At 42.9% G+C, this 18,685-nt stretch overlaps 1 protein-coding gene across 1 annotated transcript; it reads right to left on the bottom strand.

The window, feature by feature from the left end:
• Positions 1-755: 755 nt before the first annotated feature.
• LOC118517204 (zwei Ig domain protein zig-8-like) lies at positions 756-18,430 on the bottom strand. Its single transcript, XM_036063165.1, has 9 exons — positions 17,700-18,430; positions 14,134-14,552; positions 8,574-8,731; positions 7,215-7,292; positions 6,437-6,569; positions 6,243-6,362; positions 5,949-6,054; positions 5,663-5,760; positions 756-2,376 (listed from the first exon to the last, which is right to left on the bottom strand). Exons 2-9 carry the CDS (start codon positions 14,201-14,203, stop codon positions 2,066-2,068), a joined length of 1,074 nt encoding a protein of 357 aa, XP_035919058.1. The 5' UTR covers positions 14,204-14,552; positions 17,700-18,430; the 3' UTR covers positions 756-2,065.
• Positions 18,431-18,685: the final 255 nt, after the last annotated feature.

Here is an 18,685-nt window from a genome sequence, read left to right as displayed (position 1 = left end):
AACGAAGATTCAAGAATGGCGTTGAGATGCCAGCCATTAAGGCCGTGGGCGTAATCGAAGACTTCTGAACCAGACCAAGAGCGTAAAGCGTTGGTTGAAACTCCTGAAAAGAAAGACATATCATTGGAACGCATGCATGGGTCTCGCTGACTTTAACTTGAACATAAACATATTTCACGTTCAACGAGCCGTCGATGATTGGTGTGTAGTCAACTTAAAGTAAATCACAATTTCGCAACTTCAATGAAGCAATGTCTTGTTGTGGTGTTAGCATTTTCCCACGGAGTAGAGGTGTTTATCCCAAGTTTACCTGCTCAATGTCAAACACCCAATGAAGCAAAGTTCAAAATTCTAATTTTTTTCTTGTCGTGCAAAAAAAGTTAAAAGAAAAGTAAAACATTCCCACGAATCTTCTGAGAAGTACCGGGAAAGCTCATGCAAATGTAGCTAAATCGCGTCTGATGTAAAGCAAAACAAAAGAAGGCAAATAATCTACCATCGCGTAAAGGTCATCGTTTGCCCGGGATAGGAATGCGACCAACGGTGAAATCACTTTATCATCGGAATCAACATGAATTTGTGGTATGATGCCACAAAATGATGATAGCTCTCAGCTAAGAAAACGTCCAGAAGAAGAGGAAGAAGTAGCAGTACAATGGCACACCCACCTTGAGACAACCGTGTAACGAAGCGAGATAAGGAGTTTTTCTTTCGTACCTGTGGAAATGCGAAACAAAAAACAAACTCGGTTTTGCTTGGTTTTGTTGTTGTTGTTGTGGTGTGTCTTGTCTGGTTTTGAGATAATCTCAACTTTTATTTCCCAAATAAATAGCTTTAATGGCTGCTACGCGCCACCACTCGCCACCTCCCGGATCCTGGTTTTGTCCTTAAAAATTTGCTCTATCAGTGGTAAGGGGGTCACTGAGGGGAAAGGGTGGGAGGGAGAGGAACGCTAACTGCGCCATTCCGTAAAGTTGATCCACTATCCACAATCCTAGTGAAGTTTCGAATGTACACGCTTGATTTCGTCTTCGTTTTCCTTTTTTCTCTTAAATAATTTCACTCATGTTCTACCCTTCTAGCTGCGGAATGAAGTTTTATAGTGAGACGGTTGATTCGTGGAAATAAAATTGTTCTCTTCGGCTGTCACGCTTCTTAATTGTACACCACACCAGCTCAGAGTTCGCTCTGCTGATGGATTCTGTATCTACACTTACGTTACTTATGTATGTATGCCTTCCTGCTTCTAATCTCGTATCCAGGCCCCCAAACAATGTTTCGTTTTGCTTAACTGATGAACTACGTTCTAATGATCTGAACTTAACTGCTTCCTTCCTCGCGGCGTGCACATTTCCCACTAATTGTACGAAAACTTCTTTGAAGCTTTCACACACGCCACCAGCACACCTGAAGCTGATTTATGATGACCTCCTTCCAGCGTGTGTCACCAGTATTGCGCTTCCCTTGCTTTCAGTCAGTGTGTAAAAGCATTCGATGTGACTCGTTTAAAACCTAACTCTTGCTTCCCGGACGAGCATCGAAACGAGAGTGTCACTTACTGTTACGGTAATCATCCTCCAGGTGCACTCGCTAAGACAAAGTGGGTCAGGAAGTGGAGTGGAGAAGGAAATAGAAGGTTGAAGGGGAGGCGTTTGGTTGCTCGTTTTTTAAATCTTACAAACTATTCGTTTCACACCTTACACCAGGCGCATATTGCAACTAAACGAATGGCCCGTTGTCTTCTGCTATTGGCACCGCAAAAGGACCCATTTGTATACTCCGTTCGGTGTAGTTGGTTGTTTTGAGAATTGATTTTTGTTTGCTCTGATTTTTCTTCTTTTATCGGTGAATGGTTTCTTTCGGTGTTTTTAAATCGTGTTGCTGTTGAATTGAATTTTTTAAATACATTTGCCCCATCCATTACACGCCCGATTTTTTCACAGCAAGAAACTTGTCCGCTTCTGCTCGTAAGTTGGTGTGAAGCAATAATTGTATGACATCGTCTCACACCCAAAGAGTTGCAGATTGCGCACCTGGGTTTTGCCGAACATCGTACAACGTTGCATTACGCGTGGCAAGGCGAAGATGATAATGTGCCGACGGCGGGATGGTCCGTTATCACCTTACACTCGTGCGACACCTGCGAGGACCTGGCGCTGCCGGGCATGATGCAGGTGGACCGTGGTCGTTGGAAATCCATCGCCCGGGGTCTTGCTGCTGTCGAGGGTACCGTGGTACTGCCAAGATCGGTCCGATGCCAGACGAGCGTTAGCATCACCAGCAGCAGCATTGTCATCGTCAGCAGCTGCACACTCCGGTGTTGATCTTTGTTAGCGGTCGTGGCACAACCGCGCTGCATCGCCGCAGGATGCTCTCCTGGTGAAGGACGAACGAATGGATGTCGCGTTAAAGAGAGATACGAGAAAGAAAGACAGATAGATGGAATGAAAGCAGTGCGGCATTTGTTTGTGTGTCTGTGAGTGGTAGTACCGCATCGTTGGGAGATTGAGGATTGAACATAATCGAAAACAAATTTTCGCTTGCGCAACGAGTAAGATAAGACGTGCCGGACTCGGGGCGGCAAAGGCAATATCCGACGATATCCTCGCTCTGGGTGAGGTTTACATCGCTGCAACGCCCGGTGCACCAAGGGCGGGTACGGAAGTTTAAGAGCTTGGTCATCAATCACAGAGCGAGCGGGCGCGAGTGCGAGAACAAAGAATCAAATGGTAGTTTTGCATTTCTTTGATTACTTGAGCTTCGAGTGAAATCAAAGTGAATGCCACCAGCGGTGAAGGTAAGGTATTGTGCGCAATCGAAGAAAGCAGATTAGAGCAGTGGTTGAGGTAAGATCAAAAGTCGATTGCAACTATTTACTATATTTGCAAGTCTAAGACAAGAGTAAAATGAGGTTGAGAAACAGGTAAAAGGGGATTGAAAACCTTAATAATCTCACGCAAAGGGAGTATTATGCACTGAGAAGGTTTTTTGTTAAAAATGTCAATTAATGACAGGGTTTAAGCTCGTTGGAATGGAATCGTCCAAGATCTCAAAAAATTTTCTGTCTCTCTTTTCATCATCTTTTCACAATTGTTTTCGTTTTCGGCTTCATCGAGATCGAGTTCCAGGTGTAACAGCAGGTGTAGCTCTTAGGAGTTATAGCTTCTATCGTCTATGACAGTGGGTTCACTTCTTGGTAACCAACATACAGGAGCAAATAAAATCATCGATATGAGGTAAAAAATGGGAACTTAGACAAAATAGAGCTAGTTGAATGAGTGCTTCTTGATGGACCGAGATGTTCCCTAAGACCTCAATCGGTAGCTCTAAGATAACCTTTAAAGAGGCAAATTTTGAGTTTTGAAGAATTGACTAAGATTTAGAATCCCTTTGAACGAGCTGGCATTTGTTTTGAATTGTTTTATTGGTAGTTGCGCTTGATACGACCCCTATTAACTCGTAACCTGGTTAGGAATAGCACTTTTTTCTACAACATAATACTGTTTTAGCTCAACATGGTATTAAAAAGACTCTCAATACTCGCAAATTAAATTTTAAGCTTAGATGTACGTTTCGCAATAAGTTCTAAATTACCAGCAAAAAAATCTTAAATCTCTTAAAAGGCTCCACATGACATGTTGGAGTCTTATCTGATTATCACGTTCTACGTAAAGGCGCTCGCTAACATTTACTGAGTCCTTATAAAGATCTAAATATTTGCCAGTAATATAACCCAGTAAAAATACCCACATTTTTACGACCTTGTTCTGTCGAGGGCATGTATTTCTGTGCAGTCTCTTCTCTATTTCGCATTTATGTTGCATCTGTGACCATGCTGCATTGCACCCGCTAGTGATTTCCATTGTCCACCCGGGTGGTACATTAGCGCAAAACACACAGAAACACGGATTTTCCCCGGCGAGTCCCCCACTCGACGGCTTACACTCGTTCCCTAGCAACAAAATCCACCGAAGGAGCACATTTCCATAAACGAAAATCATTTAGTGTTGCGAGTCCGTTAAGACTTGAGCTTACTCGACGGGGCAAAAAGAAAACAAAAAAAAAAACAACTTCGAAACTCCTTCTCGTGTTAAAGAGCGTTACATAAAACCGCTCATATACTTTAGCAAGCCAGCACGCTTACGACGCAGACTTCCTTACACTCCCGCGATTCCCCGGTGGGAGTCTTGCACTTGGGGGCCATTCCTGCATGTGTTCCCCACGGACGAGAGTGAACAGAGAGATAACAATTATGTTTTTCTTTTTCACTGCCACTTTTTTGCACTTCTGGTGCAGAATTTCGCTGCTTCCTGTATTGCATCGGCGGTGGCCCGTTTGTACGGCCCGCCCGTTTTAACAGGCAGCACCAGAATCATCATCATCATCATAATAAAGCCTGACGCTCAACGGTTCCACTCGCGAGACCTCACTCGCCAGGGCCACTTTTGCTCCGGCAGCAGTTCACCTTTCCACTTCGCTGTATTAACTACAAAAGATATTATCATCTTTTCAGCTGCTTCTTACGTCGAGTGCGATGGAAAGACAACCGTGAACATGGCGCGCGTCTTCATGGTTTTAGTAACGAAGAAGTGCGCGTTTTGTTGCTTTCATCTCAGGAATGATGGATCATCAAAATAATTCTTTCATTTTTTTTTGGGTTGCATTTTCGTTTTAATAAACCATTCATTGTCTTTAGAAGGCCATTTTGTTTTCAAGGTTTACGATTGTGCACACAGTTTAGGTAATGAGAAAAATAATATACTCTTTAGTAACAAAAATATAAAGGTTGTTTGGATTGAGTTGTAATATTTAACTCACACTAATGAGTCTCAGTCTCAGAACAGTTGAAGTGCATTCTGCACGATTGCTTATTACAATATTTTGATAAAAAAAATCTATTCTTGATCTTTTATGTCAAAAATTAATGGAAAACGTGTGAAACTTCCTCGTTAAACTCTTTAAAAATAATTCTTTACCTATCAATTCTTAACCGAAGCCCATTACAGTGTCCAGGTCATAAAAAAAGTTTCCACATGTTAAATGCAATCAGCAATTAAAAGACAACATTCTAATCAGTCATCAAATCGTCTAGGAACGGTGTCAGTCGCATCAAGCGTCAAGCTTCTCTCAAATCGGGTAGGACAAGCTGCTTTAAGTTTAATCACCAAAGCCGCTTACATTCCCGTCATGCGATGCAAATTTAAACGCGTTACGCCTTTAAATCCAATTCCAAAAAAGCCGTTTGATGGAAGCATTCGCCAAACCACAGCGTTCGAACGGAAGCACGAACCACCCAATTAACTATTTAATTTACTGCAATTCAACATCACTCAATTACTGCACCAACTGTGGGTGGTCGTGCAATGGAGACGCTCCGAGTGGTGTTTTCAACAGGGCGAACAGGTCGAACAGTTGCAATTGCAATTTCATTTACTCGATTTGGCGTAATATCCTCTTATCGGAAGGTCGATAAAATCGACAAATAAAAGACTGCAATCGAACTCAATGGACGGTCCTTTTCAGTGTGTTTAATAATATTAAACTCTTCACTCGATGACGAGAAGTGTGTGTGTGTGTGTAAATTTGTGCAATTTGAGGTGAAATTTGTTTAAGCGATAATTTACCAAATCATAAGATCGGGCAGTGTAATTGTAGGGCTTACCATTTATCACATGCACCATCACGCTGGTTCCTTCGGCTGACGTCGGCAGACACGTGTAGTTCCCCGAGTCGGACAGCTTGGCGTCGAGGATTTTCAGCCTGTGGACACAAAAAAAAAGTGTGTTGCATAACTTTAAGGGGCAAATGTCGCGTTCGAGTGGCCACCGCTCTCGAAAAAGTGGGATTAAAGTGGAAAACACACACACACAGCCATGGGAGCATCCCCTTTCAACCAGGGCATGATTGATTGTTGGGGAAGTTGGACGGCAGCCCATATATACACTTACCGTGACGTGAGTGCCTCGGTCCACTTCAGCTCAACCGATATTCGATGTGGATATGCTAATGAAGGATCGTTGGGATGCAACTCGACGGGCTGCACGAGATTTGACCCTGTCGATGCCATGAAGGTTGATGAAAAACGGGACACAAAAAAGAGAAAAGGGAAGAATTGCAATTGAAATTAATTAGCGCACGGTGACCGGACGAGATGTACTGCTTTATTGCTCTTGGGCGGTTCGCGTGAGTAATGAGATGCAATAATTAGACCCGCGACCCGCGAAGATCATGACCTAACTCACCTCTGTACCAATATATTGTCCCTAGATCATGTGGTCCCTGGCTAATGATGCAGGTGAGCGTCACAATGCTGCCCATTTTTACGTATAGGTCCGTTGGTCCGAGGATAATCGCTTTAGCCTCTGAAAGGGTGAAGTATCGTTATAAAGGCCGATCGAATCTCCAGAACCGATCGAGCTGATCGATGTCTACTTACCTACAACGTTCAGTCGAAATGCCATGGACATCTTTGGTTCCGTGTTTACCTGACACTCGTAGATGCCCGAGTCCCGCTGCTGGGCGAACTTTATTTGTAGCGTCCAGTTTTCTGCCTTATCGGAACGTATCACCTGCAGTGAAAAGAGCAACGGCTTTTAATTACGAGTTTTCGTAGAATTTGATAGAAAGAAAACACAGTTTTATTGGTTTCTGCTTTGCTCATTTCCTATGAATTAATCGTTTTGTAGTGGCGAGGATACGCCATCGGTTTTTCTTCTCGGCATTTTTCTTGCGCTGGAGAAGGCATGCGGAACCGTTTCTTTTTCTCATGCTAGCTATTATTAGTATCTTATTGGGCCCAGATTGTTCCGAACAAAAGTAAATAACAATATAAAATAAAATTTCATCAAAAGAATTTGCTAGTATTTACTCCTAACTCTGAGTAGATGAGTCTTTCTAACGGTGGCCAATTTTTAAATCAACGTCCAATTCACTAGGCTTCCACTTCTACGCTCTTTAATTCACCTGGCAGCATCATTCAGCGAGGTAACTAAGTATTTACTTTCTAGTTCGTTTAAGCCGCTAGGCCTATCTCTTGAGCTACTCGTTAGAGGCCTCAACTTCAGCTTGATTTCACAATTTGTGTCATTTGATAAAGAAGAATGCAACAGTGAAAAATAAAACCTCGAGGACTCCAGAAGATACAGAAAACATACGGCTGTAAATAAAAAAGCCCCAGAACAAATCGATTGAACGCGCACCACACCCACACTTACCTGAAATCGTTCGTCCGACGTGTAGACCGCGGTTCCTGCTGACAGGATGTGTAGATCTCGTTTCCGGATCCAGGAGACCTGTTGGCCCGCAAGCATCCGATTGTGTTTGTGTGTTTGTGTGTTGTTATTTATCAACCGTTCGTTTGATATCGTCACAGTATTATTCCCGGTGGAGTCGATCGAACACGAGCGAACGACGCGAACGGAATAAGATTGGGCGGGACAGGAGGTTGTTGAAATGAGAACAAATTGAAAGCGAAGTTAGAGAAAGGAAAACGCACAACGACAAAAAAGCTGCAAACAAGAATCCTGCTGGGTGGTAAATTTGGGGGTTAAATCGTTTATTGAATTTTATTTACACAGTCACAGAGCGCACGAATAAAAGAGAGCGCCCCACTCGAATGCAAATCACCACTCGACGAGGATCTTGTTTGGGCCAGTGTACCAGCAGCAGGTCTTGCTTGTCCTCCGACCGGTTTTTTTGGGGCGAAAGGTATGAGAGTGTTTTTATTTCGGTGCTTGTATTTGCGTGGGCTTGGCTGGGGAGGCTAAGCAACACCAACACCGGCCTGACAGATAAATACGTGCCGCTGATGATTGATGTGTTTATAAGAGTTGATAAATTTCTCGACCCAGAAGCAATCACTTGCGGCAGCAACGGCACCATAAGGATGCGGTGCGTTTCAGTTGTGGAAAGTGGTGGGCTTTTTCCGCAACAAGCAGAAGGATCGGTTTAGGAGATAATTTTTCGCGGAATTTGAAATGTAAATTTCGCTGCGCCGCGAATGGGGCGTACGATGGTAATATGGAAGTGATGAGATGCGTGCATATGATTAATTACTCGTTAAATCGGGTACATTATGATTTCTGGATGCAGGTTGAACATATCTGGTGGATTGTGAGCTTTTAATGGACCATGAGCGTGATGTGAAGTAGGCGATCCGGTGGTGTATTGGTTTTGGTGCTGTTTTTGCACACGAGCCCGGCCTATTCGGTACTTGCCAGCCAGCATCGTCAAGACACGATCGTCAAGAGGCTGTTCCGAAAAAGAAGAATTCTTCTTAAAATAATATTGACAACATTCTGTGCCCCAAATATGTGCCTGTTGTTGTGTTTGATCTCAACTTGCCGAATCCACACCACGCACCCGACTCCGCCACAATAAACAAGCTTCCCCAAAATCATTTTCGCTCTCATTTCCAAATGTCATAATCCTATTGCGCTATTTTGAAATGAAATTAATTTCACGAAAATGTTCCACCCACTCGTATGGTAGGGAGGCACCCAGTCCTTTTCGCCCACGTATGTACAATCAACAATCAGGGCTAACGGGCGACGGCCACCCCTGCGTATACTCACCGATTTGTCACCCATCTGCTCGACCCGACAGTTGATGAAAGCGGTCTGGCCGACGCGGGTCGTTATGTTCCGAGGCACATCGAAGTCGAAGTAGGGATGGGGTGAAAATTTTTTGATGATTCTGTTTTCCTGCGGTGCCGGCAGATGATTAGCTACACCTGTGGAGCAAAAAAAGAAGAAAAAAACGGCCACGATGAAAAGGTGAAAGTGGGAAAAAGCGCGTCGATAAACAGGACAGAGATTTTTGACAAAAGGAAGAGGCCCATCAGCACACCAAAAGTAAAAACCCAATTTCCTTCGGGGGATGGCACACAGGACTCGTTAGGATTGTTGGAGATGGCTTTGAGCGGATTGGATTGCTCTGTATGTTTGTGTGAGGGAAGAAGGCAGTGCCAATAACTTTTTCTGCGAATGACAAGTGGAACGAGCGAGCTAGGAATGATTGCAAAATGGATTCCATTATAAGCCGTCGAATTGATGCCTGACGCCAAAGCCTTCCTGGGAGGGCTAAACGAGCGCCGGCGACTGAGAGTGGGAATAAATAAAACAAATCTCATGAAAAATCCAATCCTACATAGAAGAACATGGCTCTGCTTGCTTTGTAATTGACATCTTGACATGACACACAGCTTGAAACAACACGTGTTGATTAAGGTGTGCCCTTGCCGAGAAGTTGTTAGGTGAAATAGGTTTTAATGGCAACACTGTTGTTCAGCAAAACGGTCCCGATATCCTCTTCGTAAGATCTTAAAACAATTACACCAAGTACACTGAAACAAAGTGATTATGCGTCCTTTTGCAATCATATTAATCAAACTAACGCACACGCATACACCGGCCTGTCAGTTAGATCCGCTCGAGCAGCATCACCGAGCGCTGGTGTGTCTTCCAGGCCAAACGTACTGCGCAAAGTGTACTGCAAATTTAATTATCCCTGTACGCCGTACGCCGCTGGAACCGTGCCAACACCGAACGCCCGGAGGCCATTGATGGGGAGCAATTTATTTTACCATGTTTGAGCTTATAACTGTGGGGCCAAATTAGGCTCTCGTTTGTGCTGGTCTACGTACACAAGGAGGGAAAAGTTTATTATTTCAGACCCACATACCCCCAATAACAGCAGCAGCTCCGGACACTGCCGGTTCTTTCGCTTTTTAAAGCCCGTGAGTATCTTCCAACATCCGGATAAATGTCCGGCACGAAAAGAGAGAGAGAGAAGATCGGGTCGAATGCACGCACATAGCAGCTACGCTTGGGTTTATTCATCGGGCGGGAAAACTTTTCCCAGATGTGGCTAGTAAATCTTGTAAGAAAAGTGTGTGTTTGTGTGTTACGTTGGTCAGCAAAGCGGTTTTATTCCTTGATGAAGTTGGTGAAAAGTCATTCATTTACGGACACTTTGAGAAGAACGGGAAGGAGAGAAAAACAATTTTCCCATGTGTTACTCTTATCCAATCGTCGGTAGATTTTAGTATTAAATGCGTGTGTGAAAATCCTTTCTAAATCGGCTTCCATAAGATTGCAGATTTCTTTTGCAGTAAATAAACTCTCAATTTCTTGCTCAATTTCAACTTAGGCGAATGGGTGGACGATTCTCTTTCGATAAAGCTGCAAAAGGTTAGTTTTGGATACGGATTTAGTATTACTACAAGATATGATAAGATCCTTAAAAACTCATGGGAAGATCGACAATTAGATGGCGCCACTGAACGATATTTTTATTTCAGTTTGAAATTTGATGGGTAAACTTCGAATAAATATAATTCCAAGAAGAGAAAGTGCTGGTTACTAAAGTATGTTAATTATCATACAAATATGGAGAGCAAACAATTTTCATTAGAGTAAAATGATTAGTGCTATATCGCGAGCAATATCGAGGGCTTCCACAAAGACTTCTTCACCCAGTGAAAAATCATACACAAATCTTACTGTTGTGGCCCTCTAGCTGTCAAATTAACTAACACTGATTTAAACGCTCTAGTAGCAAAATTACAGGGGACAATTCTTCAACATATTTCTCCATCTCCAGTATAATCTTTCCTTTGTACTGTATTTTAATATTTCTCCGTAGTAAAAGCCCCATCCCTTTTTCCGTGGTACAAACAAATGGTCTCCTGACTACATACACCCTACCCTTTTTAGTTGGGTACTCTGCCCAGCAGTACCAGAGTTTATGAGACGCATACACATTCCGAATAACTTGTTTCCCCTCTATCTCTCTCTCTTTCTCTATCTCTCTCTCTCTCTCTCTGCTCGGCCAATATTTGCCCGAGAGCCCGACCAACGGCAGCACAAGTATGGGAAGTTATATGTTTTGTGCCGTTGGAATTTTATTTCTTGTAGGTCATAAACCACTTAATAGGCACAAACATGAAATGGTAGTATCGCATCCCAGGTTAGTAGCGAGGTGGGAAGGATGTTGCGATGCTCAATTTTTGGACTTCGAAGCATTTCTGCATTTCATCGAGTGGAATTATAGACATTTCTTCTACTTTCGCTATTGGAAATTGGATGGAGGCTGAGTGTGTTTTATCACATGCGATTTGGATTGTTGTTGCCAGCTCCGATAAGAGGGTGTGCTGTGCTGCGAGTAAAGATCGAATTTGATTAAATTTGTGTTTGCAATCACGAGGAGCAGGAGCAGACTGCTTATTAAATTTCATAGAAAACTAAACGACTTTTTTGTTCGAGGATAGCACATGATTGGAGCAGTTTAACTTGTTTGCTCAAGTGGTAACAAACAAAACGGGGCGCAATCTTATGCTTGGTCGATCGATAGCATCTAATTGATTGATGATTATCAAAAAGTAAGTCCTCGAGAAACGCGCCAAAAAACATCCAACCATCTGAACGATTCGAATCGATGGCAGAGAAAAGAAATAGAAAAAAACGTAAATAAGTTGAAGCAACAAGGTTAGATTGATTGATAAAATTAATTGATTAATTTTCCAATCCATTGCATCCAATCCCAGACCGGTGAAGCTCTGGTCGTTCAACAACAGGAAGATTGATAACAGCTTAATTAGGCTGAAGCTGGGGAGAAAAGATGGCGTTCAATGCTTCGTTCGATGATGGTTCGACTGGGCCACATTTACTGGGCCCATTTATTGGGTGCGATTTGTCGTTGACAATTCTTAAGGTGTAGCTATCTGTTTTAATATCGATTTTGTGGTCTCTTAAAAGGCCAAAAGGTAAAATATACCACATTGCTTTTAGCTGATTATATGCTGGATAAGGGAGTTCATGGTGGTCCCATTTTGCACTGAAACAACAACCTTTAAAATCTCAACCAGGAAAATGTGTATTTTATTTTTTTGCCGAAACTCCTAACCTGGCTAGAAATTTTACAAAAATAATATTAAGCGTCATCTTGCCTACTCCTGACAACATCTGAGCCCTATTGCAGCCATGTGTCACCGTGTCACGGGCGTGTATTTAAGGCTCAACCGAAACTGTAAAGCCTTGTAAAATGTTCCCCTTTTTCAGATATGCGAAATCCTGCGTCAGACGATACTTGAGACGAAGCATGTTAATGTCCCGTGACGGATGGCCCACTCGCCCGGTCTCTTCCCGAGTCGGTCGTCGGCTACTACTGCTGCAATAAATCCACCGGGTCTGTCTTTGCCCGCCCTACAACGAGTGCCATTTAACCCTTTCGTTTGACGGCAGACCGGCAGACGAAAAACCCATTACCCACGAATGCCGTCAGTGACGATGCAGCAAAGTCGGCAAACTGGAGCGCGCTACTAAAGCTCAACCCTGACGGTTCCCGTGATGGGCTTGAATGAAATGCACTCCTCGTGAAGGTGAAGGATGTACTTTTGAGCTTTGAGCCACTTGCTTCTTGACATCTCTCGCTCTCTCTTTTTCTCTATCTCTCACACACCAAGCCTTCTTCAGAGTCAGATTTTGTTTGAGCTAGCTGCTGTTGTTGCTGTTAAAATAACACTTGACGCCGGCAGAAGAGTGCTCGAGCGCTGACGTGATGGTGCTGCCGGTAGAAGCGGAAATCCCTACGAAAACACCCGGGACACGGATGGAATTTATGATGCACTGGGTTGTAGCACTGTCGCAATGTAAAACTTTCCCGGTGCATTTATTTATATTTGCGTCTGCCGTTGTAGTGTTTCTATTTATTTTGAACCGAATCACCGAATGCAGTGCTATTTTTGAGAGTTAGATGGTGCGGTAAGAATTTTTAATTTTACAAGTACAACGTCCAGCACCTCTAGAGTCCGCGTGAATTTTGGACAACTCAAGGGATTTCTTTTTGCTAAATCAAATGGTCTATTTTATCTTTGAACTGTAACTTTAAAAGCAATAAATCCGACGTATACCTAATTTAAGAGGTATCTGAACGTGATAGATCTTCAGTGATCGAGGTGATCAATTTCAGAAGCGTCAATTGATTTTCTTGGTAAATCTCTGGGCCTAAGTAAGAGGTTGAGTCAACCCATAATCATCGTGATAGATTTAACAATATTCATTCTTACTAATATCTTACAATGACAAAATGGCGTCAAGCCGTTATATTACAAATAATATTATAAATAAATATAAATATAAATGATAAATAATATTTTACTACGACCCAGTGTGAATGTCACATGTTTAGATTAATCCTCCTGACATGTGCATGGTTAACTTAGCGAAAATTAAGCGAAAAGTTGCCTTGCTTCTGAAAAGCTTTATCTTGCGCTTGAAAACAATAAAAGAATATTGAGAAGTGATGCAATTCCCAACTCGACATCGTCCTTCCACCTTTGAATAATTCATCCATGAGGATTTTCGATGTTTTTTTTGGGAAATGTAAATATAAATTACGTGATCGAAAAAATCACAAACCGTAATCGAAACATGTTCAGCTACCAACGCTCCATTTACAAATTCATTAGGATTTTAAGCATATAAGCATGACGTGTTCGTGGAAGATTGTGATGGAGCTGCTCAAAACTTGCTAATGCTTCGAAATGTTGAGTATCCGTTTGATTAAATCCCTTTCGAGAACTGAACCATAGAGTAAACACAACAAGGGAATTTTTACACTCAAAAAGAAAAACTCAACAGTAGGATTTTCATAAGCTGTAAACATGCTTAACAAATGCTATTTATACTATTTATGTTAATAAACCCCCACGAAGTATTGAGCATTAACCATTGAATAGAAATATTGAACATTACATGAACGAGCGGACGAGATACCATCTTTCATTTACATCTGAATGCCCTATCCAAATCGAAATCCGATGCACATTAACGTCCATCTGTATCGCTAGCTAATGGATTTTAGATCCCATCAACAGCGAGTGAACCACCCTACCACCCATCCTCCATACTGCAAATGTCGCCTGATGACCACTCCATTCATCGACTCGAAATTCCACCGAGCGCTGGTTGAGCTGAACTGATAAGCAGCTAATGAAAAATATTTTTCACATTTTTCCGCAAAAAATCTATTAACTGGTGAACGAAATAACCAAAGCCGCTTTGAATAAAAAGCCTTAAAAAGAAATAAGAAAAGCTGATGGAGCTCGTTTATGTTTTGCCCTGCCAAACTTACCCATTGCGTTGTGATGGTTGAAATGCAGATTTGCCAGTACGAATAATCCACCTATGATGATATACTGCATTTTTATCTTTGATTGGGTAGCACTGTACGGTCATTCATTTTATCCACACTCGCGCGCACTTTTTCACTCTCGCACACAACGAAATGAAGCTCACGAAAAGAAAGAAACTAAAAGCTTGCGCACGCTTCGTTGCACTTTTTTGTTGCACACAAACCCAGCGGTCTGGTCTTATCACCGGTGGATGGAACTGGTTAGTTGAGTGATTTCAGTAGCCTTCCACATACTTCACTTTGCTGCACCTTAACCATTCCAGTTTCGGCGAGTGGTGAGCTTTAAACGATTGGTATCCATTTATGTAGCCTTTTCTGAACTTTGTTTTCACACGAACTTGTTGTGTCGAACAGAATATCTGAAATAGAAAATAAAAGGAGAAAGGATTAATAATTTGTTTACCGAAAGAAGGGATGATAGACATAGCCATTTAATAATTCAAACAAGACAATGCATTTGGCTAATCAACACAAAACAAAGAGCTTAAAAATAGAAAACAGCTGGTGTAAACAAGTTGTTTTGAAAGTGTTCGACCCATAAAACGGGGTTTGCCAGGAATGCAGAATTAATCATCGCGAATTTGAAGGGACTGGATTAGAACAGAACGGCGTGAGGGTAGACAACAACACAACGCCATGAATAAATTATTAAGTACAAATCCAGGTGAACCGTAAAAAAGGTGAAAACATTCTTCGAGAAGTGAGAAACCCACGAGAGAGAGAGAGAGAATGGGAGAGAGAGACAGCGGTATGAATCGCTCGAGCATCAAAACAAGCAATCAAAGAAATAAACTTTCCTTCCCAGCTTCTGTGCTGAATTAATCAGAGCAGAAGAAAATGAGCTAACGTCGATGAAAACAAGTTTTGCTTAATTTTGTTTATGCTGAAATCTTTCCTTTGAGATTCGTAACAGTGCAACTTTGAGCAAAGGTTATTGGGTGCTTGGAATCCATTCTTTGGAGTACACATCGCTCGTTTTGTACAATTAGGCCAACTTTTGAGACATAAACGCTCCGAGGCAAGACGACGACCGAATGGCACTAACGCGTCAAGGGCACCACGATGTCACGAATTCGCCCAATGGCTTTGTGTTTGGCTTTACTGAGGCTAAACTTTTGTCCTGCGAAACCGTTTGCCTGTTTGATGTAGTTAGGATGCCCTCGCCCCACACAAACCCCAAAAATTCGAATAAATATCCAGCTCAGGGTGATCCCGCTTCAGGAAAGGAAAATGGGTCTTTTTGGAGTATTTTGCTATGAGAAGGGGGAAAGCAAACATTTTCCACCCATTCGCCCCCCGAAAAATGGCTCATCACTAAGCTGACCTTTGGACCTTTCCGGACGATGAGTAGCTGCGCTGAGCCATTTGCACCTTATGACAACAGTGCCTAAGTTGGCGCACCTAAGTGGTGGCACTAAATTAGTCCTTTTTATAGTAAAGTTTTTGCTAATCCCGGCGCGAGAGCTGCAACTCGCTCCGAGGTGTGTTTTGATTTTGTTTGGTCCGGAAAAAAACTTCCTGCAAAAACTGTTATCAATGCCAAGAGCAAAACACACCACAGGGAGCTAGGGAGAGAGAGCCAAGTCCGAATGCGGGAAAGCAATAATCGAAATAAGTTGTTGATTTTATCGCTCCCGTCCTGGAATCAACTCTCGAGCGGCATTCGGCATCCATTTGCTGGCAGTTTTGCTCAACTTTGAAAAAGCCTGGTGTATTGGTGTTCTTGATTTTCCTTCCTTCTTTCGAGTGGTGGCCGCCAGTGGTGTGTGGGAAAGATTAAAAGTATGCTTAGGGGTAGAAAACAGTACAGTTTTCTCCCTCCAAACACTCGTAAGAGTCTCGGGAAAGTTTGTTTTGGAACGAGCACTTCCTGGCTCAGTGACAGATAAAGCCTCACCATGATGGTGGTCGTGGAAGTCTGCTCAAAAGCAACATAATGGATTGATAAATTAATATCATCGATTTGGTGAACTTGATTGTGAGCTAATCTTTAAAGCTATGCGGGCTTCATCTTCATCTGCGCAACTTTTCATTTAAGCTCTCCCTGACAATGCTACGAGCAGAGTTATCAATTTCCCTGGCGTGTGGTGCAGTGTATTAGAAGGGAACCGTAAAACCATTAACCCGAAGTCGTTCGAAACAGCAAACGCGCTTCGGAAAAAAAGGGGGAGAGAGGGATGCTTTGATGAGAAGCATCACTCGTCCAATTTTATTAGCGGAGTGATTAAAAATAAACAGCCAACACATTGTCTGACGCATCCACTCAGCTCAATCCGATGAATTAAAGATTAGAAAACGTGTACCGCTGTAGCTCGAAATGGTTAAACAACTCTCCGCTCGACTGGCACCGGCAACCGGCAACAACTGTCATACCTGGCGTCGGTGGCTCGATGTCCTGTGTAATTCGAAACCAGCCACGAGATGTTGCTACACGATCAGCAACATGTACGTGCCCGGTAGCGGTGGTTTATACAGGATTTCTCCTTCGTTTTTCACTGTAGGCTCTCTGGGGGTTTTTTTTTATTGGTTGGCCAACCCAATTTGCATATGACTGCAATGTACCGATACTGGGTGGATTTTCGGTTCGGCTTTTTTGTGTGTGCGTGTGTGTGTGTGTGTCTTGTTTGAGGCGTGTGAGCTTCCAGCAAGGCGCCTGCTGGGGAAACATGCCACACTTATTCGAGTTTTACCGGAATTGATGGGAATGACAGAAGACGGCAGTCAGCTGGCGCTACTCGTAATTCGAGCGGGAAAGTGCGATCCACTGTATAATCCTGCTCTTTAAGTATGCATTGAGAACCCGATCGAAAACAAACATATTGGGGGAGGTTCGCTTGCGATAAACGAAATGCGTACGCGGATAGCTGCTAAAGGATGATGAGGCTTTCGAGCGTATCGATTATTCGACGATGGGATTCGATTGGGAAGGAGCACTTCAACGTAAGTCTTTAAGAATGATTGACAGATAAATTTTGACTGCAAATTGCGCTTAAAGACATCTATTTGTATTAATTTATGCAAACCCTTTACAACTTCATAAATAAAATTACCTTGAATTTGAATTCACTCACATTAACTCTCAACGTCTGGAGTAGCCTTTTCCAAAAACTAAGATATAAAGCTCACAAAAAGACACGTGTCGTGTACCAGGGAGGTTCAAACTGGTAAACATTCCTTCCCAAACTGGCACACATCTAGTCAGTTCCGAAGTGGCGTAGAATTGTCCCGCCTTTTCCCAGCCAGAAACATCAATAGAAACTCTTATTGTGTACGTGACCACATTAACATAACATAATCAATTTGCTCCTTCCAGCCCATGCAACGATGGCCATCGATACCGGAGACCTCCGGATGTTTGTTCCGGTTGCAAACCAGCGGGGGTTCGATATGTAACGAGTGGGAAAATTTATCGGAAATATGCTAATTTAATAGAAGTGTAAATAAGTTTAGTTTACACAACAGATCAAGTTGAAGGTTTAGTGCTGGCTTAAGAAGAATTTTCTTACCTTTATGGGATGTCTAGCATTCGCCACGTCTTCGATGAAGTATAACTTATTTAAAATTGATAACTTAACGATCCTTGTGCTGGAAGCTGCCCTTCGCCATTTGAATTCAACAACACTTAAGTATATTCCTTACTAGCACTGCAATCAACAGCTAAAGACATTTTTACACCTTGAGTGATCATACAACTCTTTGCTAAAAATTCACCACAACGCTCAGCAAATGTTGCTTGTATTACGTTAAAACACTGTCACAATCTTCAGTGAATCTATCACCCTTCAACCCAACACTGGTGACGACACAAGAGACACATCCACCTTGCTGATAATTGCTTATTGGCTTAAAGTATTTCCTCCAAATTTGTTTCCATCAAATCGAACTGATTCGGCAATCCACTTACACCGCACCGACACAGCACCGAACTAGTAATCCAACATCAATCAAAGCACCAACTCCTTCCACCGGAAAACTTTCCCCGAACAAAACCGTACCCAGCACCAGAACCGGTGGTCAAACTTTGCTCGAGCGCACAGAACAACCATTCCCTGACAACGATATGTCAGGATGTTAACCCTGGCCCGGGTGGTACCGCACGCTCTCGATGCCAAAACAACGAAACCGACAACCGCCCGTACAACCGCTGGCCGTTACTGCGATAGTGGGAACGGAGTTTTGGGCTCGGCCGGGACACGCGAATTTGGCAAACATCGACAGAAACCGCTCGATTTGCACTGATGTAGGGTGCGCTCGTGCCGTTTCGTTGAGGGTACCGGGTTCGGGTTTGACTACGGGGGTAACTCACCCGGGAACTCAAGCACATGTCCCGCGCATTTTTCTGCCCACTGGTGTTGGATGAGTGCCACGGTGGGTGAGTGCGATGGTGTACTAAAACTTCCCGATGATAAACAGCTGGACGGGTTGTACTAAAATTGAGTGTCAGTGAGTGGCTCAGCTGATGATAGAAATGACACTGGAGATGGAGCTCGGT

This window comes from Anopheles stephensi, unplaced genomic scaffold (genome assembly GCF_013141755.1).
Source record: "Anopheles stephensi strain Indian unplaced genomic scaffold, UCI_ANSTEP_V1.0 ucontig66, whole genome shotgun sequence".
NCBI classification, from domain to species: Eukaryota; Metazoa; Arthropoda; class Insecta; order Diptera; family Culicidae; genus Anopheles; species Anopheles stephensi.
This window is presented reverse-complemented; position numbering and strand designations above follow the sequence as displayed.

What these genes read in the sequence shown, in the direction of transcription:
- LOC118517204 (XM_036063165.1), bottom strand. Translation starts at nt 14,203, where the DNA reads ATGCAGTATATCATCATAGGTGGATTATTCGTACTGGCAAATCTGCAT. An exon ending in CAACCATCACAACGCAATGG is followed by an intron (nt 8,732 to 14,133) that starts GTAAGTTTGGCA and finishes TTTGCTCCACAG; the next exon opens with GTGTAGCTAATCATCTGCCG. An exon ending in ATTTCGACTGAACGTTGTAG is followed by an intron (nt 6,363 to 6,436) that starts GTAAGTAGACAT and finishes TCACCCTTTCAG; the next exon opens with AGGCTAAAGCGATTATCCTC.